This window comes from Panthera leo, chromosome A2 (genome assembly GCF_018350215.1).
Source record: "Panthera leo isolate Ple1 chromosome A2, P.leo_Ple1_pat1.1, whole genome shotgun sequence".
Lineage (NCBI taxonomy): Eukaryota > Metazoa > Chordata > Mammalia > Carnivora > Felidae > Panthera > Panthera leo.
Window position 1 is genome coordinate 7,753,888 of NC_056680.1, and position 24,660 is coordinate 7,778,547.

The 24,660-nt window shown below is 57.4% G+C and overlaps 2 protein-coding genes across 5 annotated transcripts; both read right to left on the reverse strand.

Moving 5' to 3' along the window:
- Window positions 1-47: 47 nt before the first annotated feature.
- On the reverse strand, window positions 48-15,286 carry RAVER1 (ribonucleoprotein, PTB binding 1). 2 transcript variants are annotated; one of them, XM_042928387.1, is made up of 14 exons: window positions 14,950-15,286; window positions 13,300-13,366; window positions 10,278-10,747; window positions 6,152-6,343; window positions 5,845-5,974; window positions 5,407-5,501; window positions 4,424-4,511; window positions 3,919-4,130; window positions 3,715-3,808; window positions 3,503-3,639; window positions 2,657-2,731; window positions 2,009-2,149; window positions 1,527-1,610; window positions 48-1,429 (listed from the first exon to the last, which is right to left on the reverse strand). In XM_042928387.1, the coding sequence occupies exons 1-14, from the start codon at window positions 15,217-15,219 to the stop codon at window positions 1,283-1,285; spliced, it is 2,202 nt and encodes a 733-aa protein (XP_042784321.1). In that variant the 5' UTR covers window positions 15,220-15,286; the 3' UTR covers window positions 48-1,282. The 2 variants fall into 2 exon arrangements, with proteins under 2 accessions (XP_042784321.1, XP_042784319.1); XM_042928385.1 differs by having other exon boundaries at window positions 3,503-3,808.
- A 615-nt stretch (window positions 15,287-15,901) lies between these two features.
- On the reverse strand, window positions 15,902-24,364 carry ICAM3 (intercellular adhesion molecule 3). 3 transcript variants are annotated; one of them, XM_042928390.1, is made up of 8 exons: window positions 24,269-24,364; window positions 23,308-23,399; window positions 22,437-22,703; window positions 17,858-18,163; window positions 17,232-17,519; window positions 16,632-16,886; window positions 16,269-16,517; window positions 15,902-16,183 (listed from the first exon to the last, which is right to left on the reverse strand). In XM_042928390.1, exons 2-8 carry the CDS (start codon window positions 23,387-23,389, stop codon window positions 15,990-15,992), a joined length of 1,641 nt encoding a protein of 546 aa, XP_042784324.1. In that variant the 5' UTR covers window positions 23,390-23,399; window positions 24,269-24,364; the 3' UTR covers window positions 15,902-15,989. The 3 variants fall into 3 exon arrangements, with proteins under 3 accessions (XP_042784324.1, XP_042784322.1, XP_042784323.1); XM_042928388.1 differs by lacking the exon at window positions 24,269-24,364 and adding an exon at window positions 24,030-24,100; XM_042928389.1 differs by lacking the exon at window positions 24,269-24,364 and adding an exon at window positions 23,525-23,612.
- Window positions 24,365-24,660: the final 296 nt, after the last annotated feature.

Consider the following 24,660-nt stretch of genomic DNA (forward strand, 5'->3'; position numbering starts at 1 on the left):
TGACCTCCCACCCAGGCCCACTGTTTGTCCCAAGAACCAGCCAGCTCTTTCTTTAAAACCATTTACTTACAAACTTTAATTCAGCAAAGGAAAGTCTGTGAGAGAGGACTGGGGAGACGACACCCCCCTGGAGTGGATGTGGACCCCCCCAAGAGTCCGGGGAGAGAAGCTGGTGGCCCAGCCGGCCAGGGGGAGGGGCCCAGGCTCTCCTCAGGCCCAAAGGTCCTGCTGCTGGTCAAGGGCAGAGCTTATCCGCCTGAAGTTGCTGGACTCCCACTGGGCCCACAGGAGGCTGGGAGGCCAGCTCCAGGTGATCTAGCCTGGGGATGGAGAGGTGGAGCTCATCTTCAACATGGGGGTGGGGTGGGGAGGGGTGGGGGGAGACAGCAGAGGCTCAGTGAGATGCACAATACCCCACTCCCACAGACTGACAGCAGGACTGGTTTGAGCTGGCAGAGAAAACCCGTCTCTGCACCTAGGCCTGGGCAGGAGGGATGATGAGTTGGTTTGCCAAAACCAAGGCTTTGGCCTTTTACTGTCCCCAGAGTGGGGACTCTGGGTAGAGGGGCCCAATCCCCAGGCCAGAGCCATTTGGTCCTGAGTCAAGCTTCCGGAGCTCGGCATCTAAGAGGCTCTGACCACAGGGCCTGGGACCCGGCTTTAAGGCATCAGAAGGTGAGGGAACTGTGGCAGGAGGCTGGGGACCCCGAGCTGGAATACAGGCCAGAGTGGGCGGGCAGGGGTAGGGCACATCCATGCCTGCAGCAGACAGGACAGGAAAAGGGCTGAGCCATTTCAAACCGAAAGTGTGGAATGAAGGCCCAGACAGGCTGGACCTTGAAGGAATCAGAGCTGGGGGTCGTCCTGGATTGTTTAAAAAATAATACAAATTAGAAAAGGAAACAAAAGTCAATCGTCAAAGTTAAAAAAGGGGGACAGTCTCTGATCCTCACGGGAGGCCAGGGGAACCTCCAAGGCACTCGAAAGGCCAAGATACAGGAGTGACGAGGCAGGAGAGGACTCCCAGAGAGACAGACACAGGCGGATACAGGGGAGGGGAGAGAGAGCTGGCCAGGGCCCCTCTCTCTTAAGGCTGTAGAGTTTCCGTGCCGGGAGCTGGCCCCCAGACTCCCCCACACTCCTTGGGTTCCGGCTGGTTGGTCAACAAAGTCTTTCAGAGATTTTTCTATTACTGAAAGGGGGAGAGGGAAACACAAACAGAACACCAGAAAACCCAAAAGCAATTCGGTGCAGGCCCTTGAGCATCTCTGGCGCCGGCCCCTTAGAAAATCCTCTTGCGTTTCAGGTAGGAGTCTGCGTAGTGGCCGCCGAGGCCCTGGGAGTGCTGGCCGACGTAGCTGCCTTCTGGACTGGGCTCGGGCGAGGGCAGCAGGTGGGCAAAGCTGCGTTTCTGGCCACCCAGCGGAGTCTAGAGACAGAGGGGAGGGGGTGGCACGTCAGGGGCCATCTGGGGGCCACCGCTCCCCAGCCCCGCGTGCTCCCGTTGCCCCTCCCCAGCTCCATACCTTCAACAGGTGGCTGTGGCCGTTGGGCCCAGGGCCGAGGCCCAGGAGCCCTTCTCCAGAGCCCAGTGGAGAGGAGCCGACCGCCTGGGAGACATGGGAGAGAGATGGAGTGGGAGAGGAAGCAGCCCCCAGGGCGAAGGCAAGGGGTTTCGGGCTCAAATCCTGCCTCTGCCACTCATTAGCTAGGAGACGGGGGGGAAGATTACTTCTCTCTGAGCCGGTTTCTTCATCTGTCAACCGGGGCTAACATCACCCACACCGTGGGCTACCGGAGAGGGAGTAAAAGGAGGCCAGGAAGGCTGGGCAATACCAGGTGTGAAACACACAGGTGTGGGGAGCACAGCCTGTTTCAGGCCGGCCCTGAGCAAAGCTGACCCCTGCTCTGTCACCACCCCAGGCTTGGCCCAGGCACCAAGGGTCACAGGGCCTCCCGCATCCTGCCTGTCCCTGGGGACCTGTCCTCAGCTGGGGAGGCTCCTCACCTTGTTAAGGTGGCTCTGCTTGAGGCCAGCCTGCAGGCCACTGGTGAAGTAGGAAGTGGGCGAGCCCGAATAGAAGTGGGAGAGGGGCCCCCCGCCGCCCCCGCCGCTCCGTTCACCAAAACCACTGGGTGGGGGTGACATCTGCAGAGAGGGGGCCGGGCTGAGTGAGACAGATTATTGAAGAATCCAACCCCTTTTGCAGACCCTCCCAAATGACACTGGGCTTTGTCCCGTGACTAGCTTTGGCCAACAGGAGGGTAGCATGACTGTAAAGGCAAAGGGGCCTGCCTCTGGGAACCTCCCTTCCTCTTGGGAACCCCGGGACCACCACCACACACAGGACAGCATCACAGGGTGGCCTGCTGGAGGATGGACTCCACATGCAGCAGATAAATCGCTGCAGCTGAGGCCTCTGCTGCAAGGTATGTGGCTAAAACCACTGCAGACTGCTGAGCCCCAGCTGTGCTGTCATGTGACTGTCACGTCATGTGACTGGAGAGACCCCCCCCCCCCCCCCCACACACACACCAGGAAGAATGGTGAGAAAAAATGTTTGGTGTTCTAAGCCACAAAGTGGTGGGGCCGCTTGTTAGGCAGCACAGGCTAACTGATACACCCAGGAGGGGAGATGGACAGGGCAGCTCTTACTTTGTGTCGGCTGGGTCCGTGGGGCCCTAGAGCTGGCTCCCGTGGGTGGGAGAAGAGCCGCCGAGGTCCCACGTCCTGAATGAAAGTGGGAGAAGCACGCTGGGTTGGAGTCTGCACCAACCTCACCCCTGGCTGAATCCCACAGCACAGCTGTTACTGGGGAAGTGCCCCCGCCAAGAGGGGGCACACTCTACTGTGTGGGGGCAACTTCCCACTGCAGGTGGGGCAGCTGCAGTGAGACAGAAAGTGTGCCCCATTGCCAGGAGTGGTGACACCCTGGCCCCAGAGATGGCTGCTGGGAAGGCATGTGGCTCCCATGGACCTAGGTGTTCGGAGTTCTTCAAGGCCGGCGAGGGATCCGGGTTGTGTGAACTCTTCTACATGTCAGCAGTGATGTTTATTTCAGCTGTTAAATTTTTTAAAACCCAACATGGACCAAACGTAACGTAACACAGGGGTTACACAGGTGGCCAGGCTGCAACGTCTGAGCTAGAGGAGGTTGGAATCATAGAAGGAGCAGCTCTCCAGTGACAGAGACAGGAATCAAGGACGGGAGAGCAGGACAGAGACCGACAAGACACTGATCCTGGTCTCCAAGGGGAAGCGCAGCCTAAAGTCTCCGGGGAGAAAAAGATAGACGGGAACCAGGTCTGATGGGCAGAGACAAACAGACAGGAGACTCAGGGCAGGGACAGTGTCTGGCACATTCTTCTCTGTCTCCCTTGTGCTTGCCAGGCAGTCAGTATTAGCGAAATACTCGTTTGGAGAATGACTTGCTATCTAGGGGACAAGGGGCCACGGCAGCGGCCCTTGGGAGGGTGGACCACATGGGAGCTGGGTACTCACCGAGGGGTAGTCGAAACCATAGCTGTCGGGCAGCCCTGGTTCAGGGGGCAGGCGGGAGCTGGCGAGAGGGCTGAGCAGGCGGGACTTGAGCTGGAAGGCTTTGCTGCTGCCACCACCTCCGCCACCGCCTCCGGGGGCTGGGGGGTGAGGCAGGTGGCCCTCAGCTGGGCGGCGGCTTCTCCCTGTGCCTCCCCAGCCCCGAGCCTCCTTACCCGCCAGGTTGCTGGCTGGGAGTAGGCTGTGTAGGTTCAGGTAGGGATTCAGGGGGATCCGGAAGTCCTTTGGGGGTTCCCCCAGCAGCGAGACCTGTAGCAGGAGGGCTGGGTTCGTGAGGGCCCCTGGCAGGCGGCACCTTGCGGGGGGGTTGGGGGGGGTGGGGAGGCTGGAATGGTACTGGATGTGGGGAGGAGCCTTACCCCAGGGGGCGGTGGCAGAGGCCCACTGTCTTTCTGGAGGCTTCTAAGGCCAGTGCCTCGGAGGCCCACCGGGGCAGGGGGTGGAGTGAGCTGGGCTGCTGGGGGACCCAGGCCTATGGCTTCCCGGTCACCCCCAGAGGGGCCAAGCAGTGGCGGCAGCAGAGGTGGTGGCTTCCCTCGCCGGGGTGGCAGCTCCGGGGGCAGAGCCCCCCCTACAGAGAGAAGGAGGTGTTGGTGTCCAACCACACTAGACCTGTCTTCCCGGGGCCCTGAGCTTGGACAAGGATCAGCAGGTACGTGCTGGGCAATGAACAGACCCCTCTGAGTACATCAACTCCCAGGATGCTCACGGCCACCCTGGGAGGTGGGGGCCCAATGGACGGATGGGACTATTGAGACCCAGAGACAGTAGGTCATTTTCCCAGGCCCAGCGAGGACAGGGGCCTCAGGAAGAGAAAGTGGGAAGGGGCCCAGAAAGATGAGGAGAGGCGGGGGTCTGTGTTACCTGCAGACAGCTCCCCGAGGAGGGGGTTGGCCGGCTGGGCCCCAGGCTGAAGGGTGCCCAGGGGAGAGTCTCCCAGGATCCCAGGCTTCTGGAGACAGAGCACAATCAGCTGGAGATGGGCCAGGGTGGCCCGGGCAGCAGACAGGTGGCACCCAGGGTCTCAACAGTCACAACACCCAGAGTGCAGGCCACGGCCGGTCACGGGCAGACGCGCACAGCGTCCCCCAGTGTCTGCGACATCTCAGCCATCACCCATCCAGCTGTCCCATGGGGACGGAGGGCCTCCTGTCTGCCAGGGCCCATCTGAGACCCCGGGGAGCCCCAGGGGGCGTGCACCATATGCTCAGCGCGTCAGGGCCTGTCCCCCGACACAGGACAGTCCTTCCTAGGCACACTGCCCACACCCAGCCCCCCTGATTATTACGGAAGCACAGTGTCCAACACAGTGTGTGTACCAGCCACGCAAGGGTGAGCCCCTAATTCCCTAATCCCGTCAGTTACTGTCAGACACACCCGTGTCACTGACGTGGCCCTGACACACAGGTCAGCGGCACGTGTGTCCGTGTGCGGCGGGTCTGTTTGCAGGCGTGTGCGCATGCCTCCCGCGTACGGGTCTCTGCGTACGTGCACCGAGAGTGGTGACGTGGCGTATGTATTTCTATGCGCGGTATACCTATCTGTGTGTGCCTTGGTCTGTACGGGTCCCCCTGTATGCACGCTGAGGAGGTGGGAGCGAGAGACCGCACTCCTCCCCCGCGAGGCCTGGACTTTCCTCCCTAGACTGAGTCCCTTCCTGAGTCCCGAGCCCCTGCGACAGACCGGGCCACGTACTGAGCCCCACAGACACGACCAGATGTCCCATCACCCCAGCGACGGCAAGCCCCCCGGCAGATGCGAGAAGGGCGTGAGGTGGAGAAACGAAGGGCTGGGGAGTCCGTGCGGACGAGGAGGTCCCGGGGGCCCCGGGCCGGGCACGCACTTACCTTCTGACCCTGGGTCTTCAGGGCGAGCTGCAGCAGTGCCGTGGACAGGGCCGGCCCGCTGAGGAGCGGCACGGCTGGAGGTGCGCCCAACAGGCCTGGGGGAGACCGGGAAGTGAAGAGCGGACCACGGATGGAAGCCTTTGTCCCGGTTAGGCGCAACCCCGGGCCCGAAGCTCCCAGAAAGCAACTGACGTGCCCAAAAAAGGGGCCCAGGAGAGGGAGTCTGCTGTGGGGCGGGCCGGCCCCTTCCCACCACCCTGCCTCACTCGCCCCGGTGAGGGGCTCAGGGCACCAGCTCACCCTGGTGACTTCCACTCACCCCAGCCCCTGCTCGTGGGTTCAAGTCCCTGATAGCTCAGATGGGAAAACGGTCTGGGGGGGCTGGGGTTCTGAGCGCGATGGGGACCGCGGCCGCCACTCTGCCTGGCCCCACCTTACCCTGCTTGCCCCCCGCATTGCCATGGAGCAGGGGGTTCAGCAGCAGCTGGAGGGAGGCGGAGGGCCCCAGGTTGTTGAGCAGCTGCAGGATGTTGGGCTCGGGCAGGAGCCCTTTGCCCCGGTTGAGGGCCTGCAGAGAGAAACAGAAGAGCGGCTCAGGGCGCCACCCGGCCACGGGGAGGCCGGCTCGCCCCTCCCTCTCACCCCCAGAGCCCAGCTGGCACCCTGACTTTCCCAGAGAGGAGGGCTCGCCCCCCGGTTCCCCCCCCCCCCCCCCAGGGGCACCCGTCCCCAGGCACACACTCACCGTGGCCTGGGCGGCGATAAGCGCAGCCAGCATGCTGCGGCCAGGGGGCCCCGGGGCACAGAAGGAGACTCGCAGGTGGCTGCCCCCCAGTGCCAGGCCGTCCGCCCGCTGCTGCGCCTCTTCAGCCATCTCTGCCGTCTCGTACTCCAGCACAGCGAAGCCCTTCAGCTGCCCATCCTGCCCATATGCCAGCTGGCGGGGGCGTGGGGCAGGGGGAGGCAGACGTGAGCACCCGAGTGACAGTGGCCACCCTCACACGGAGTGACCACAGCGACCAGACCCGGATCATGACAGCAAACTCACCAGAGTGGGTGGGTTCTTGGTCCTACCCTCTTCCGAACCCTGCTCCTGCACTGGCTCATGGAATCTTCTCAATGGCCCTAGGAGGCCGCACCCTACCCACTTTTCAGAGGAGACAACTGAGGTTCAAATAGGTCGACGTGCCCAAGGTCACACAGCTGGTGGGAGGGCAAAGCTGGGACCTGGCCTCGCATGGGTCAAGCCCCCTGGGGCTCTCGTCAGCGCCACTTGGGGGCCCTGATGGGGGCTGCCAAGCACAGGCAGCCTCAGGGAGGCAGGATGGCACGCTCGGGTTATAGAGCTGGGAAGAGGATGCGCTGGCAGGAGACGAGGTGGGTGGCTGCGAAGCGCTGCTCAACCACGAGCCTCAGGCTGAAGACACGGCAGCCGGGACCGGGAAGGACACACAGCCTGGGGGTGAGGCAGGTGGCTCCAAGCTCGGGTTCCAGGCTGGCAGGGCCGGGAGGGAGGGAGGCCCCTCCACCTCCCTTGACGGAGGCCCTTTGGTACTTCAGGCCCACCACCCCCGATCCAGACCCTGGGGCCAGACGTGTTCCAGGATCAACGCTGTTTGGGAGAAAGGAGGATGCGGCCCACGCTGTGTATCACGTGTCCGCTCCCCCAGTGGGGTCGAGGCTCCCATGAATCAGACACAGATAACTCTGCAGCAAGGCACAAAGATAAAGGCCACAGATGGCCCCTTGTCAGGTCAGGTCAGAGTCTGTCACCAACTCAGGGAGCAAACCTCTGGGTTTTCAGGGCATTGTGGGTGCCGGAATCGTGGGCTGGTGGTGTCCCAGAGCAAGCAGATACTGGAAGGACACCCAGTGGGACCTTGCACGCCCATGGGCTGGGTGCTGCAGGAGCTGTTTCACCACATCGCAGAGGCAGGCACCGTCAGCATGCCCACTTAGCAGGTGAGGAAACTGAGGCTCAGAGAAGGGCAGTCCTTTTGCTCAGGCCACAGAGCTGGAGCCGGCATCAGATGAGGCCAGGCTGATGGCCTTAAGGAGACTACCTGCCTCACTGTGGCTATGGCGGTCTCAAGAACCAATGATGCTCGGGGTGCCTGGGGGGCTCAGTCAGTTAAGCGTCCTACTCTTGGTTTCAGCTTAGGTCATGATCTCACGGTTCATGAGTTTGAGCCCCACGTCGGGCTCTGTGCTGACAGCTCGGAGCCTGGAGCTTGCTTCAGATTCTGTGTCTCCCTCTCTCTCTCAACCCCTCTCCCGCTCATGCTCTGTCTCTCTCTCTCTCAAAAATGAATAAACATAAAAAAAATAATTAAAAAAAAAAGACATTTAAGAACCAATGGTGCTGGGGTCCCTGGATGGCTCAGTCGGTTAAGTGTCCGATTTCGGCTCAGGTCATGATCTCCCGGTTTGTGGGTTCGAGCCCCGCGTCGGGCTGTGTGCTGACAGCTCAGAGCCTGGGGCCTGCTCTGGATTCTGTGTCTCCCTCTCTCTCTGCTCCTCTGCTGCTCATGCTCTCTCTCTCAAAAATAAATAAACATTAAAAAAAAGAGCCAACAATGCTCCTCCTGGTCCCCAGTGATGCACAGTGTGGTTTGGAACCAAGACAACGTCCATCCACAGAGGACGGCAGAACCCACGAAATGGAAAATATCGCAGCCTCAACAGGAATGAGAAAGCTCTCATGCCTAAACACGAAAATGTGTCCAAGAAAGCGTGTAAGAACCAAACCAAAGCAGCCATGGCAGTATCTGGGTCAGGGAAAGGGGAACGCAAGGGCATATGAACATCTGCTTGAAATGCGTGATAAAATCACCCTGGAAGGAGACACAACAAACTGGTTTGAGCAGGGGCTGCAGGCAAAGGCGCTGTGGGGCCGGAGGGAGACTTTGCCAGTGACCTTTCTGGACGTGCTGAGTTTCAAAACAAGACTGGACTGCCCATTCACAAAAAAAAATAAAACGGGAAAGGCTTCTTACAACACCCAAGGTCTTACGATACGTGCTCTATTCATGTTTATGGCATCAGCATATCAGATGTGATGTAAATTGGCCTGTGAGCTACGGATTTCCTTTCAACATCTCGGTTATGTTGAAAGTGACGCTCCCCAGCAAGACAGCAAACTCCCAGCTCAGCATCCAGCCTTCCTGGGGGGTGAGGGTGACCACCTTAAGAATGTGGGCTCCCCGCCCCCCCCAGGGTCAGCCCACCTTACTGGCAGGCCTATCACTGCACATGCCCATCCCTGGGCCTTGTTTTCTTCATCTGCAAGGTGGGGCCAGCAAACAAACCCACCTCAAAGGGTGGTTGTGGGGATTCAAGAAGCTGCTCCACAGTGACAGAGAAAGGTCGTGCCCTAGGTGTGCACCTGCTCAGTGCCCGCACAGGGTGGCTCCAGCCATCAGCCCACCTCGACTGAGCACTCCACCTTCACCTCTGACCAAGGCCCAGATGCACACCTTCTCACGACATGCCCTGTCTCACAGATGAATAGAGAGAGGGGTCAGAGGGCAACCAAGGCTTCGTGGCTCCCGCCTAGGGAGATTAAGGCTCCAGCTGCAATGTGCCTGACACCTGGGCCTGTCCTCCATTCAACCAGGACACCTACTGTAAGTGGAAGAAGGAACAAGCAGCCAGTCACAACAACCCAATCACCAAACACTGTCAGCCCCATTTCCGGATGGGGAACCTGAGGCTCAGAGTGAGAACTTGGTGGTGGTCGTGGCCCTGCTGTCCTACCTCCAAGAGAGGATGTCGCTGTCAAGCTAAGTCATCTGTCCAGAGAGCCTAGCACACGGCAGGAGGCCTACCCAGGGACAAGCACACAGTAGATCCCCAACGGAAAGCAGCAGCATGACCGAATGCAAAGGGAGCAAGGAGAGGGGTTCCTAAGATGTCGAAGTCCCCAGGCCCAACACTCCCTTTACACAAGGGAAACAGGCCCCACCCGTGGCCACAGAACCGGGGTCAGAGCCATATACCAGCCTCCACCACGCCGGCCTGGGGCTCTGGAGCCAGGCCACGGCACTCCGATCCCGGCCCTGCCATGCCCTGGCTGTCCAGCTCTCGGCAGGGCGCTTGAATTCTTTGCGCCCCCTGAAAATGGGGATATCACCTGCTTCTCTGGGGTGTATTAGGATGAGGGGACTCCAAGGAATGTGCTCGGTGGGTGCTGAAGGAATGTCCCTGCTGGGGGTCTGCGGGCGAGACTATCTGCCGGCTGAGAACCGGGCCTGGCCCGTTCTCCCCACACTGTGCCCGTCCCGGGGCTCGTGCCGCACACACAGAAGCGCATGACAAATGTGACTCGAATGAACCAGAGACCATTTGGCCAACATGATGTGTGAGTATCGACTCCTTTCTTACGGAGGAGGGAAACCAAGACTCAGAGTGAGTGAGTGACTGCCCAGAGCCACAGAGCACGGCTGGAATCCAACCAAACCCAACTTCCTGACCTCAAGGCTTACACGGACCGTGGGCTTCTCTTGAGCCGCCTCCTTCGTGCCAGGCCTGGGAGCCAGCAGGCACTCGACAAACCTGATCAACACGAGAGCGAGAGGCGAGCGAGCCTCGCGCTGAGCTTTCACCAAGGTGGTCTCACCTGCGTGTTATAGGGGTACCGAGGCCACGAGATTAAGCAAGTCGCTAAAGGGTTCGCAGGGATTTGAACCCCAGCCATCTGGCTCCTAGCTGGGCTGTCATCCCCTATACCACGTGGCTTTTCAAACAAGAACCCCATTCAAAGTGGCACTGCCGCTGTCTTACTAAAAGGGACCCGGGAGATTAGGAAAGGCAGGTGACTTCAAAGGGCCCCTCTGAGGTGCGCTGGCCCCTGCACTGGGCGCAGGGCTCACCTGGCAGAAGGTGGGCGTGTGGACCGCCGACAGCGCCCGACGCAGGGCGTCCACGTCGCTGAAGCCAGGGGGCAGGCGGTCAACACAGAGGCAGCGGGAGTGGAGCAGGACGGGCGTCAGCTGCCCCGCGTCTGTCCAGTGCACGTAGAGGGTGCGCGGGCCCAGCGGCTTGCCCAGCAGGTCCGACTTGGCACGGGCGGCCGAGTCCTTCTTCATGTACTCGGCGAAGCCGTAGCCCTTGGAGTGGCCGGTGCGCTCGCTGTAGACCAGAAAGCAGCGCTCCAGGCTGCCGAAGGGCCGCACCAGCTCCTCGAACTGCTGCTGGGTGAAGCTGGGGGGCAGGTTGGCCACGCACAGCAGGGCGTCCGTGGGCTGCAGCTGCACCGACAGCTCCCGCTCCCGCAGGCGGCTCTGGTGGAAGGCGCTGATGGCAGCCTCGGCCTGCTCCCCGTTCAGCAGGGTCACGAAGGCTGCAGCGGGAGGGGGAGGAGGGCGGGGGTCAGCGGAGGCCGACCCTTCACCCCGGGGCCGCCCGCCACCTCCCTTTAAGCCTCCTCGTGTGACTTTGGGGTATCCAACAACCGGGACATTTCAGGCACCAGCCGGATGGGACGGTTGCCAGCCTTAACGACTGCTACAGGCGTCTCCTGCCTCCGTGAGGCCTGCTTCCTGCCCCTCGTCCGCGCTCCCAACCCACAGCAGTGCTCGCCTACTGCGGGCCTGGCTGGGTCCTAAAAACTTGCTAACTCAGGTGACACACGGGAGTGCTAAAGCATGTGGTCACTGGGGCCGGGGTTTCCGCTCCAGCCCCTGAATGGCTCTGGGGTCTCCGTGTCTTCACGTGAAATAAGAATAACGTACTCCTGCCCGCCACCGTCTCGCCAGCAAGAAAAGAGGCCCAGAGCAGCGCCTCCTGCCCGAGTGAAGGAGTCCGGACTTGAACCCAGGCAGGCAGACCCCAGAACCCTGCTCTGCACCCCTCCCTCACCACCTTTCCAGGCCACCAACACCTCTCAAATCCAGGCCCCTGTCACCCGCCACAGCCTCAGCCCCCACTGCCACTCCTGGTTTGCTCTCTCCACCCAGCAGCCACAGGGAACTTTTCAAAAGGATAATCAGATAATGCCACGCCGGTGCCCAGGGGTACCTCACTGCAGGGGCCAGTGGCTCCTGCGTGGCCTGGCCCACTGGCCTTGCTGGCCCTCTCCCACCTCTTGCTGCTACTTCCTGGCCTGTGCCACGCACACTCTGCCTCGGGCCTTTGCACCGGCTTTTCCCTGAGCGTGGAACACTGACCTCCAGGATTCTTCACCTGGTTAACTCCAACCCACCCTACAGTCGGCCTGCAAACATCACTTCCCCCACAAAGCCTACCCTGACCGTTCCTGTTTCAGATCCCAGCTCTGTGCTCTCACAGGGCTCTGCAGTTTCTGGTCCAATGGTCATTTCACCTCCACGTTTGCAGCGGTTTGAATAACAGCCTTTTTCACAGACTAGACTGTCTCCGTTTGGTTAACAGCTATGTACCCAGTGCCCAGCACAGGACATTCAACACTCATTGTTGGAAGACTTTATGAATGAAAGTGTCATTTAACTTCTGGATCCTCAATGCCTCGCACATCCTCATATTAGATGCCCAGTAAATACTTCTGACTCATTGCCCCTGTCAATATTTTACTAAGCACCTACTAGGTGTCAGGCTTTTTAGGTATTCTAGTGTGTTTGGCCTCATGAATAACTCAAGCAGGTCATGCCCAATCTGCTGGTGAGAAAACTGCGGCTCAGGAGGGTACATCACTGGCCTGTGGCCACAGAGTGAGGATAGACCGGAACTTGAACCCAGGTCCATTAGTCTCCAGGGCCCAAGATCTTAACTACTCTAGGCTGCAAGGTGAGTCTCGAGGGGTTACTTGTCCTCAGCTACTTCTCACCCATCTTAATAGATTGCAAGAAAAGACCCTGGAAGGTTTAAGGCAGAGACATCCACAGAGAGCTTCCCATGCAAGGGGTGGGGGTGGGGGTGGGGGGGTGCCAAGGCTGACAAGACCCATCTTTGTTCTCAGGGAACCAACCACTCGGTGTGGGAGGCAGGTGAGTGAGAAAGTGACAATGGTCCAGGGTGACAGTGCCATGACGGGTGTGGTGTTCAGGGCACTGTGAAGATGGCAGAAGGGACAGCTAAGAACACTGGGAGAGGGTGGGGAACCTGGGTGGCTCAGGTCAGTTGGGCATCTGACGTTGGCTCAGGTCATGATCTCACGACTCGTGGGTTCAAGCCCCTCGTCAGGCTCTGTGTTGACAGCTCAGAGCCTGGAGCCTGCTTCAGATTCTGTCTCCCTCTCTCTCTGTCCCTCCCCCACTCACACTGTCTCTCTCTCTCTCTCAAAAATAAATAAACATTAAAAAAAAAAAAAAAAAAAAAAGAACACTGGGAGAGGGAAAAGCCTGGAACCTTATGGGTGCCTGAGGTGCTGGTGAGGCTGGGGCACATCCCTGCAAGGCAGAGTCAGGAGAAGGCTCTCGGAGAGTTTTGGAGAGAGAAGAATAATCAAGGTTAGGACCAGATTGGATCAGATTTGCAACTAGATCAGAGCTGGCTACTGGGGGAGGACAAGCAGGGGCTTGAAGTCAAGGAGGCAGAGAGGCCAGCAGGAAGCTGCCAGTTTGGAAGAGATGGAGAAGGTACGGATCAGAAGGAAGCTGAGGGATGGAAGGGCACCGACTGTTCTGGAGGGCTTGAAGGAGAAGGCCAGACAGGCCTGGGTGACTGGCTGGCTGGAGGGATGGGCACGGGGAGTGGGGAGCCCAATGTCCAGGTCGGGCAGCCCAGGGGAGGAACACCAAAGCTGCCCCACAGTGGGTACCCAGGATGAAAGACAGACTGGGACAACAGTCTGTCCTGCCCTGACCTAGGGGACAAGGTTGGGCCTGAAGTTCAAGAGAGGAAGCACTGGGCCTGGACCCTCCCAGCTTTAGGGGCTGTCACCTCCTGCCACTAGCCCAACCCACACGCCCCACAAACCTGTCCCTTTGTATTTGTCCACAAAACAGTACTTGAGCTCATAGTCGCTGAGCAGGTCGTGCACTTCCTGCGGAGAAAGAAGCCAAAGGATACGGAGTCACCAGGGGCTGAAGGGAGCCACCCAGTGCCACCTCCACATGGACCAGCTAAGAAGGCAGATCAATTACCAGACCCGTTTTACAAAGGAGGAAACAGGCTCAAATCAGTTACTTGTCCAAGGACGCTGAGGCCACTCTTGGCAGAGTTGGGATGCAGAGCCTAGCTGCAGACTCCAAGCTTTGAACTAACACAACACACCGAAGAGTAAGCTGGGTCTGAGTTCAAGTCCCAGCTCTGCGGTATGCCCCTTAGGGAAATAATTTCAACCCATCTGAACTTCAGTTTGCAAGTCTGACTCTTTCCGACAACTGGACAAATTACGCATTAGCCCATTTTGTAGATGAAAAAAAAAGCTGAGGCTCAGAGAGGCGAAGGAACATGTCCAAAGTCATGCAGTTGGTCAGGGCAGCAGAGGGAATGCCACCCAGGGGTACCTGACTGGGGACCCTGTGTGCTTAATAAGCCCACACTGCATGCCTTCACCTGCCTCCCAATTCCCTCGGGCTGACAGGGCTGGCCTTCTTGCACACCAACATTGAGGGCAAGCTCTGAGCCAGCTAATACCAGACACACTGTGCACCCCGCAGGAGATAAAGTGTTCTCACCGGAGAGACGGTAAGCACTAGGAGGACCAGCTCTAGAAAAAAACTAGACCATGCTTAGTGGCACCTGACCTAGGTCTGTCGCCAAGTCACACCCCTTCCCTTCTGGGACTCCACCAGCCATGTGCCTACCTACGGGCACGGGCACGGAGAGTCAGTGGCAGATGTGCGGGTGGGTCAGAGAGCAGAGATTTTTCAGCAGCAGGGAGAAGGAACCCATCCCACTGCGGTGCAGCAGGGCAGGGCCGACTAGATGCAATCTCCTTGGGTCCAAAGAGCACTGGGAAGCCCTGCCCCATGTAGGCCCCAAAAGAAGGGCACCTCGGGCCAGATTAGTGTGAGGTGGGGGGCAAAGAACAGTGGCCCCCCCCTTTCCTGCAGGTCTTTGAGCTGGGGACAGGAGTCTCTATTTTTCCAAATTAATCCAGGGGCTTTGGGGAAGAAAAGACCCCAGAAACGACTACAACTTCCGGATCTCTCAGAGGAGTCGATAAACGCGTGCTACGGAAAGGCTTACTCTAGCCAACCCTGAAACTTCTGGATACGAGGTCCCGCCACCCCAAGGTAGAGGGGGTGGGGAAAAACACAATCAGAGGAAGGACCAACTGCCATCCCTACTTCCACGGCCCCACTATAGCAGCCCATTCACAATTCCCAACAAGGCCAAAGTTGCCCGCCCCCTTCCATTCCCTGTCCTCTGAGATAACTTGGTTTCGTCCAAGCCCGTGGTCGCCCCTAGCAACGTCCTCCCTCACTCCAAAGTTGGTTTCTCCTTCCATCACCGCCCCCCCCATCCTGCTCTTGGTTTCTCCCGAACCCGCACAGATCCCGCGCTTGGACTCTCCCGCCGACACCCCTCAACGGAGCCCAGTGTTGGTGTCGCCCGGTTACCCCCGCGCACGCGCACGGTGGTATTTCCCGCCACGCTCTCCCCCCCCCCCCCCCATACCTGGTTGGTCACGTCCCCCGGGAGGCCCCGGATCAGTATCTTGCGGCGGTTACGGAACTGGCGCTCGGTATGTTCTAGGCGTTTCCGGATCTCCTCTGGATCTAGCGGCGGCAGTTCTTCTTCGGGTGCCCGGCGCTCCGCGACATCGTCAGCTTCAACCTCGGCCCCTGTCTCCGGGCTCAGCGGGGGCCGGTGAGTAACGGACACGTCGGCCGCCATCTTGGGAAACCCGGCGCCTTCTGGGACCAGCGAGCCTGGGCGGAGCGGCATAGAGCGGCAACGAGGGCGCGCCCGCCGATTGGCCAGGAGAAGCCCCACCTCCTTTTCCACCCCCTCGGCCCATTGGCTAAGGCCCAGCCCGCCTCTCAAGAGTTCAAGCCGCTTCTGGGCGCCACAGGCCCCACCCCTTTCTGCCAATAAGTTGTCACTCAAAGAGGGGCGTCTGGGTGGCTTAGTCGGTTAGGCATCCGACTTCCGCTCAGGCCATGATCTCACAGTCCGTGAGTTCGAGCCCCGCGTTGGGCTCTGTGCTGACAGCACAGAGCCTGGAGCCTGCTTCGGATTCTGTGTCTCCTTCTCTCTCTGCCCCTCCCCTGTTCATGCTCTGTCTCTCTCTGTCTCAAAAATAAATGTAAAAAATTAAAAGAAATTTGGGGTGCCTGCATGGCTTAGTCGGTTGAGCATCCGACTTCGGCCTAGGTCATGATCTTGCAATTTGCAGTTTGTGAGTTCGAGCCCCATGTCAGGCTCTGTGCTGACAGCTCGGAGCCTGGAGCCTGCTTCCGATTCTGTGTCTCCCTCTCTGCTCCTCCCCTATTCACGCTCTGTCTCTCTCTGTCTCTCAAAAATATATAAATGTTAAAAAAAAAAAAAAGATTAAAAAAAAAGTCACTCAAAGGACGCAAAGCACAGTGGGTGAGCTCCTTAGCGCAAGTGGAATCAAGCAACAGACTCCGGATTTTCAGGGCTTTATTGGTGTGGAACCCGGGATACAGCCAAACCCCTATCGTCGTTGGTCCAGCATCCCCCAGGTTCGAAGCTCAGGACGGCCCCTCCCCCACAGCCTCCTCGGGCTTCCTAGACGTCAGGGGCAACCAAGTGCTCCCCTGGTTCACTTGGTAAATGTCACTCCTCTTCTGCAACCCGAAGACGTACACTAAGGCCGCAGTGGTAGTCACCAACCCCAGGGTCACTAACACCACCATGACGATGGTGACAGCATGGGCATTCCGACCTATGCAGAGAAGCAAGGAGTATAAACACACGCACTCTCCCCGCGTGGGTTGCCCATCTGGATCCGAAACCCCGTTTTGGCTCACCCTGAACGTTCATCACCACGGTCACAGTGTATGTGCCTCGAGAGCTGACCGCCCGGCAGGAGTAGGTACCACTATAGTTTAACATGACGGTAAATGGAATCCCGACGGGCACCTCATTCCAGGAGCCTTCCTGAAAACAGTGCAACTCGGGGTCCGGATTGCCCTGGGCCTGGCACCGCAGGACATTGGTGGTTCTGTCTTTCCACGTCAAGCGCTGGGGACATTTGGCTTGGTCAATCTTGGGACCGTCTATGAAACGGTCAAATGATTAGACATACTGGAGTCACAGCGTGGCAAGGAAGAGTAATGTCTTCCCACCAAACAAGGGGAGCAAGGGTTTAAAGGTCAGAGTGACCTACTCACACAGAACACGCAACTGGACGCTCCTGTTCCTGTGTAAGATCTCCCTGTCCACCTCGAGCGTGGCATTGCAGGAGAAGTTGCGCCTGTCATCCCTCTCGGTGGTGATTAGCTGAAGCTGGGCAGGCTGGCCAGGGGCCGCAGCCGGAACTCCCTCCAACGTAACCTGGACTCGGGCTCCGGCCGCGCAAGTCACAGTCACTTCGGTCCCCTCGGAGGCGCTGGACTCACTCAGGTTTAGGATGGGCCCCCAGAAGCCTAAAAGCGGGGCCTTGCCCTGGAGTTTACTGACCACCCACCTCACATCGGATCCCCGCCCTCCATAACACCTGTTTCGTCTCGAGGTATCAGGCCATGCCTTTCTGCCACTCTGCGGGTCCCCAGCGCCTACCCCCCCCCCCCCCCCCGCCCCCATCCAACTTGGGACACTTGGGCTATACCCTTAGTTACTTAGACCCCGCCCACACTACAACCCCTCCCACTCTGGAGACTCAGGCCCCACCTCTCCAGTCTAGTCTTCGTCATCTGTGCGGCGCCACTCGGCTACCGAGGCCGCGCCCCTTGTCCCGCCTGTCGAGCCGTCTTGGCTCCGCCCCCTCTTACTGTAGATGGTCAAGTTCTCCCGGGCCTCCCGGCTGTCGCTCCCCAATGTCAGGTTGCAGACAATCTCCCGAGCGCCCTCCTGCTCCGCGCTCGCTGTGACTGTAGCTGTGGCCGTGATCGTATCCCCATGGCTCTCGACAGCAGGATTCAGCATCTGGTTCCCCAGCGCCAGTTGGACTTGGGCCTCGGAGGCCGGGAACAGCCGGTCCAAGGTGCAGTTCACGGACCACGTCGTTCCCACCTCCAAGAGCCGGGGGACAACGAGGTGTGGGGGGGTCACGGGCAGGGCTGCGGAGAAGGGCAGGCGTGAGCAGGAGGAGGTCTCCCAGAACCGTGAAAGGGTCTCCCCTTACCCCATGACTCGTTCAGTGCCCCCAACCACGGTCCTTTCCCAGAATACCTTGCGGCCTGGCTCACCCCCTACCCAGAATACACCCACAGAGCCTTCTCGTAGGCTACCGCGGCCGCGAGTCTCCCAACGGAAGCTGTGCACGGTCCAGTAGCCAAGGGCATGCCTTCCCAGAACCCGTTGAGGTCCAGTCCACTCCGTTTTCCAAACCCTCCCGGCCAGGGCGCTTCTACTCTGGCTTAGCTCATAACCCACCGTCCGCAGTCCCTTCCCTCACCGAAAGTTCGGAGCTGCCTGGGGGCCGAGCTGTTCTGGAACAGACCCAGCCCTCGGGACCGCAAGTCCAGTTCCGTGCGGCACGAGAAATTGGCGAGGTGGTCGTCTCTGCCCGCCAGCACCGTGACCGTGGCCTCGGCGGGCTCCCCGACGGCCGGCTGCCGGCTCAGCTCCTCCTCCCCGCGGAGCAGCACCACCGTGAGGTTGGTCCGGGGCGCCCCGCCGGCCACCTGGCAGCGCAGGGTGAGGTTTTCGCCCACGGGCTGCCAGCGGGGCAGGGGGGCCAACTCCACGCGCTCCGGGAACCCTGGGGTAGGGTTGGGGGTGGGGGAGAATTGCACTTAGCAGCCAGCCCTGCAACTCCCACCCCAGAGAGCAGAGAGGGGGCTGAGGGTGCCCCAGTGCAGAATTGAAATTTTGAATAAACCTGGAGAGCTTACTTAGTATGTGCCTGCAGAAGTGTTTGCTATTGTCATTTAGCATCATGATTATTATTTCCTGTTTCGTGGGACACCTTGCCAGGCACTGAAATAAAGTCAGATTTTCTGTTGCGGAGAAATTCACAGTTAAGGGAAGGGAAAAAAAAAAGAAGGAAGGAAGGGGACCAACTTATGACCACATACAACATTATTAGTACTCATAAAAGTTCCTGTTTATTTAGAGTTTTCCTTAGACTTTCCAATTTAAAAAAAATTTAAGTTTATTTATTTTGACAGAGAACAGAGCACATGAGCGGGGGAGGGGCAGAGAGAGAGAGGGAGAGAGAGAGAGAACCCTCAAGCAGGCTTTGCGTGCAGTCAGCACAGAGCGTGCTGTGGGGCTTGAACTCCCAGACTGTGAGATCATGACCTGAGCCCAAGTCAAGAGCCAACACTTAACTGACTGAGCCACCCAGCCGCCCCTCCTATTCCAAATGCCATCCACCTTCATTCACAGGCAACCAAGTGAAATCTTCTCTATTATTCTTCTCCTTTACAGATGGAGAAACTGAGGCCCAGAGAGGCGAAGGTGAGATGGCCTATCCAAGGACACATAGCCAGAAAGGGGCCCGGCTGGGTTTAGAAGGTGAGACTCCCAACTCCAGACCCGTGTATTCACCTGCCTCCTTTTTTTTTTTTATAATGTTTATTGATTTTTGAAGTGGGGGGCAGATGGAGAGTCCAAAGCTGACAGCAGACAGCCCAGTGCAGGGTTCGACTCATGAACTGAACCATGAGATCATGACCTGAGCTGAAGTCCAGACGCTTAACCGACTGAGCCAGGTGCCCAGTCACCTGCCTCCTTGATGTCACATCTAGGGACTCCCATGGCTACTCCCAGCTTCTGGCCTGGATTCTGGCCTTGGCCTCTCCCAGAGCCTGGCCCAGCCGCCCCCCCCCCCGCCCCCCAATCCATCTGAGGCTCTCCAGGCTCTTACCAGGGCAGCCTCTCAGGATGCTCTGACACAGTCACGAGGGACTCAACACTCCCAGGCTGGGTCCTCTCCCCGCCGCAACCGCAGTGTCCCTCTGAGGCACAAGTACCGAACCCTGGGCCTCCTTCGGGAAACATCTCATACCCTCAACGATTTGAGCCCGGATCTCAGCTATCACAGAGGCCCGTGCACTGGCTGCCATGAAAAATATTTCACATCTTACTACAGGGAAGTATAGCTTTTCAAAAGTTCCATGACACCATTTCACTTTTATGAAAGACGTGCGTTAGTACGAACGGAAAGAAATCTGGAGTATTTCCGCTTTTAAGAAAAATGGCTGGGAATGCAAGCTGGTGCAGCCACTCTGGAAAACAGTCTGGAGGCTCCTCAAAAAACTAAAAATAGAACTATCCTATGACCCAGCAATTGCACTACTAGGCATTTTTCCACCGGATACAGGTGTGCTGTTTTGAAGGGGCACATGCACCCCCATGTTTATAGCAGCACTATCAACAATAGCCAACGTATGGAAAGAGCCCGAATGGCCATCGATGGATGAATGGATAAAGATGTGAGACACACACACGCGCACACACACACACACACACACACACACACACAATGGAGTATTACTTGGCAATCAAAAAGAATAAAATCTTGCCATTTGCAACTACGTGGATGGAACTGGAGGGTATTATGCTAAGTGAAATTAGTCAGTCAGGGAAAGACAAATATCATATGACTTCACTCCTATGAGGACTTTAAGAGACAAGACAAAACAGATGAACATAAGGGAAAGGAAACAAAAATAATATAAAAACCGGGAGGGGGACAAAACAGAAGAGACTCATAAATATGGAGAACAAACTGAGGGTGACTGGAGGGGTTGTGGGAGGGTGGGTGGGCTAAATGGGTAAGGGGCACTGAGGAATCTACTCCTGAAGTCATTGTTGCACTCTATGCTAACTAACTTGGATGTAAATTTTAAAAAATAAAAAATAAAATTTAAAAAAATGGCAAAAAACGAAAATAGCATGCAGCTATACAGAGAGCAGTTATACAGAGAGCAGGCACCCTGCACGGGGAGGGTGGTGCCACCAGGCTCCCTTCCCGGGATTACACTCAGCATCTCAGCCGCAAGTCCCCAGGGCTCTGATCTGTGTCTATGAGCATCAGTGCTTTATCACCATTTATTTTGTGCATCTGTTAGCAGGATGTGTCCTAAGGTCTCAGGAAAGACTAGGAGGGGCGCCTGGGTGGCTCAGTCAGTTAAGCGTCGGAGTCTTGATTTTGGCTCAGGTCATGATCTCATGGTTTGTTGAGTTCAAGCCCCGCACTTACAGCATGGAGCCTGCTTGAGATCCTCTCTCTCCCTCTCTGTCTCTCTCTGCCCCTCCTCTGGGAGCATGCGCTCTCTCTCAAAATAAAGTAATAAGCTAAAAAAAAAAAAAAGCCTAGGAGAGGTTATTTTTGGGGTCTGGGAATGCTCAACATTCTTTCAATATAAATTAATTGGTTTTTCACTTTCTATCATTTTGACTTATAAAAAGTTTCATAGGAATGCTTTACTTTTGGACAGTAGGAGAAACCTTTATTTACGATTTTAGAATATTTAACAAAGAGGCCCCCACTGGGGCACCACTGGTCAGAGATGATGACAGGCCAGCAAATGCCAGGAATGCTCGGGAACTCGGGGTTGGGGTGCGGTGGGCTAGCCGCAGCATGGAGCATACGCCAATTTCTACAGTGTAAACACTGCCTCGATGGCCGCTTTTAAGCTACCCAATGCGACACAGGGCTGGGAAAAGGTGAGTACAGTCGGCTCCGGTGAGCCAGGGCCTACAGGCTCCCGCAGAGCCCTGGACAGAGGCATCTGAAACACACACAAATGTACGCCCTCTACAGAAATGCGGACACAAAGATATGAATGCGCCGACATGTACTGACACAGACATCCACGGCCACTCACACACGGACACACACTTTGACATAGAAAACACGCTTACACAGATATACACACAGGTGTGGATACTGACGTACACAGACCTGTACATTCACATTCACACTCAGAGACACACACACAGACACGCGTGTGCACTCACACAGACACACAGAGATGATGACACACATACATACGCTCACAGACACGCACGCAGGTACACAAAACGGATACTGGCCCACAGCAGGAGCCTACACATGGTCACACGCACACACTACGCGTATCTAGGAAAGCTTCACAAAACGGTAGGTTCCATGAGTGTCCGTACTCTATTTTCTCGTCTACTGTATTCTTTTAAGTGCAGAGGGATTCTGGCAGGAACCATAAGAAACAGGGGACTCCCGGGTGGCCCAGTCGATTAAGCATCCGACTTCAGCTCAGGTCACGATCTCACGCGATTCATGAGTTTGAGCCCCGTATTGGGCTCTGTGCTGACAGCTCAGAGCCTGGAGCCTGCTTCATGTGTCCTCCCTCTCTCTGCCCCCTCCCCACTGGTTCTCGCTCTCTCTCAAAATAAATAAATAAACATTAAAAAAAAGAGAGAGAAAGAAACTGGTAACAGTGGGGTCTGGGAAGGAAGACTCATCTGTTAGGAACAAGGGCTCGAGGGCCAGACTACCCACTTCTCCAGGCTATGAACCCTGACAAGCAACTTTACCCCGTTGAGGCTTAAATTCCTCATCTGTGAAATGGGGCTCCTAAGTGTACCTCCCCCACCTGGGAGACTTCTTAAAGACTGAATGAACCCCTAGTGTCCACACTTAAAACAGTGACCACTCGCAGCCAGCACAAGGCAATGGAGGTTTAACACACACCTTTTTATACTTTTGGATTTTGGAACCACATGCATGAATGATTAACTGCCGTGAAAATAAAAGTAATACATAAAAGACATGAGGTATCATTTAAGAATCCCTGTTGGGACGCAAGTTGATTTCACAGCTGCTGCCCTGGCATATGGTTGAGATGTAACTCTCTGTCTCTGTCTGTCTGTCTGTCTGTCTCTCTCTCTCACACACACACACACACACACATTCAGGTCCAAGTTCTGGGTCAGAGCCCTCGTTCCTTTCTGGAGACTCAGGGTTCCCTGCTCCCCCGCACCACTGGCCATGTACCCCCACTACTGCCCAAGGCCAGTGCCACCTCCAAGGCACAATCACTCACGGTATACTGTGATGTCAGAGGAGGCCGTCATCTGGAAGCCATCGCAGAAGCCGGAGCAGAGGACCTGGCTGTCACTGGTCACACTGCTGAGCTGGAAGGCTGCCCAGCCCAGGCCATTGCCCACTGGCTTCTTGGGTAGGGATGTCTCCAGGGTGATGAGTTTGGGATTGGGGCAATCCGTGCTGCAGTTTACCAAGAAGGACCCTCCTGCAGGCAGCACGGGGTTCTGGGGCTCCACCCTCAGTGGGAACTTCTGCCCCTGGGCACCTGTGGGAACAGAGGGACACTGCTGTTTGTTCCAGTGCCTCAATCTACCCTTCTGCAGGCCCCACCTTTTCACATTCACCATCATGAAGTACCTTCATGGTACTTCAGTCCGGTGGGGAAGACGGATGATTGATCAGGAACTGGGGAAGCCTCCGAGGCAGGCTAGGGGAGCCCCTGATCCAGACTGTAGGAGGAAGCATGTCAGGGAAAGCTTCCTGGAGGAGGGGACAAATCAGAAGGGAAAGTAAGAACTGGTTATCTGAGTGAAAGGGAAGTGATCCTGGCAGAGGGAAAAGGAGAGACAGAGGTCCAGGGAGGGACTGTGTGTGTGTGTGTGTGTGTGTGTGTGTGTGTGTGTGTGTCTGTCTGTCTGTGTGTGTGTGTGTTGGGTCAGGAGACAAGTCACAGGCAGGAGAGCCCTGAAGCCTGAGTTAAGGAAACCATAACTTTCTATTGAGGCCAGTGATGAGCCCCCTGTCAGGTGGGAGTTTAAGGAAGTGTTGCGGCAGCCAGGGCAACAGGATGTGGAAAGCTTTGCTCTCTCCATTCCCCCACCCTCCCCTGATCCCCCAACTCCAGCCCTCCCCAGGCTGACTTGCCTCACCTGGGGGCAGCAGACAGCAGACCAGGAGCAGGGAGATAAGTGTGGTCCTGCAGGCCCCCCGCAGCAGCCCCGAAGGTGACATCGTGGCCAGCCTGCAGGAGGAAGTTGCCTTAATGAGGTGCAAGGCAGTGGGGAGCAGGCGGGGCACCCCGGGGGACGGAAGCACAGCCACAGTGGTTACAATTACAGAAGTCCAGGGGCTGCTCTTTGCCCCGACCTGGGGAAGGGCAGAGGGGATGTTCTGTGGCCCAGAGGGTCCAGAGTGGGGGACCTAGCGACGACGTGGAGGGTGCTGCTGGGTCGTGGAAGGGGCAGACCTGACTTCACATCGCTGGCCTCTAAATGCACTGACAGGAAATGCTAACGCAGTCGGCTTCCTTTGTTCTCAGCACAAGGAAGACACCTCCTTCCTGATGAACTTGGGTGAAGGGGGGTGTCCTGTTCCCAGAGAGGAAGTTAACACGGGATCTCCTGACAGACATTGTCCTTGAGGTGATAAGGTGGGATTTCAAGCTGACAGCGGGGGGGGGGACTTCTAGGCAGGGTCTAAAAGCGCAGTGGGAGATGTCAACATTCCTTGTGGGGGCGAATAAGAGATTTGGGGGTGACAGTTGAGGGACCCCTGAGATGAGGGAAGATGTGAAAATGAACAGAGCCTACATGTATTGGGCCCTTGTGACTGGCTGTGTGTTGGCTGAGTGGCTACTGGGGGGGCCCTTTACCTCTGAAGATCTTCGAGGACCCCCCCCTTCCCCGTGGGTCATGCTGAGGCCGGGTGTTTGGGGTACAGCCGAGTCTGGAGCCTCCATCTGTTGAGGATGCTACCTGTAACTGGTCCTCACCCCTGTCCTCCGCCCCCCCGCCCACCCCTCCGGGCAGCCGGTTTCTCCACCCAAGAGAAGGGACTGGGGGTCAGGTGGACCCTAAGACTTCCATCTACTCCGTCTCCCCAGCTTCTGACCTTCCTCTCGCGCCTCCGAAGCTCCAGAGAGGGACCTGGCTGGGGTCCTTGATGGCACCCAGCTCCCATGCCCTCTCCCCGTCCTGAGGCCACGCCCCCTCCTCTCTCAGCCGAAGCACCTTCCCCCTCCAGTCGGGTCTCCCCCCAGTCCGTTTCCCACAAAGTCCCGCGAGATCCCCTAAAACCAAAATCAAAAGTATTTGTAAATAATACTGGTATCGCCCACTTTTCTGAAGTTCCGTTACGCCACTTCACGTTTACGAAAGACCTGCGTTAGTACCTGTTTTTGTGGAACCGAAAGAAATCTGAAAACGATTTGCCCTTTTATGAGAAAAGATGAAAAGCGAAAATAGTACTCGGCATTGGTTTTGCAGTGGACGTCGCAGAGGCAG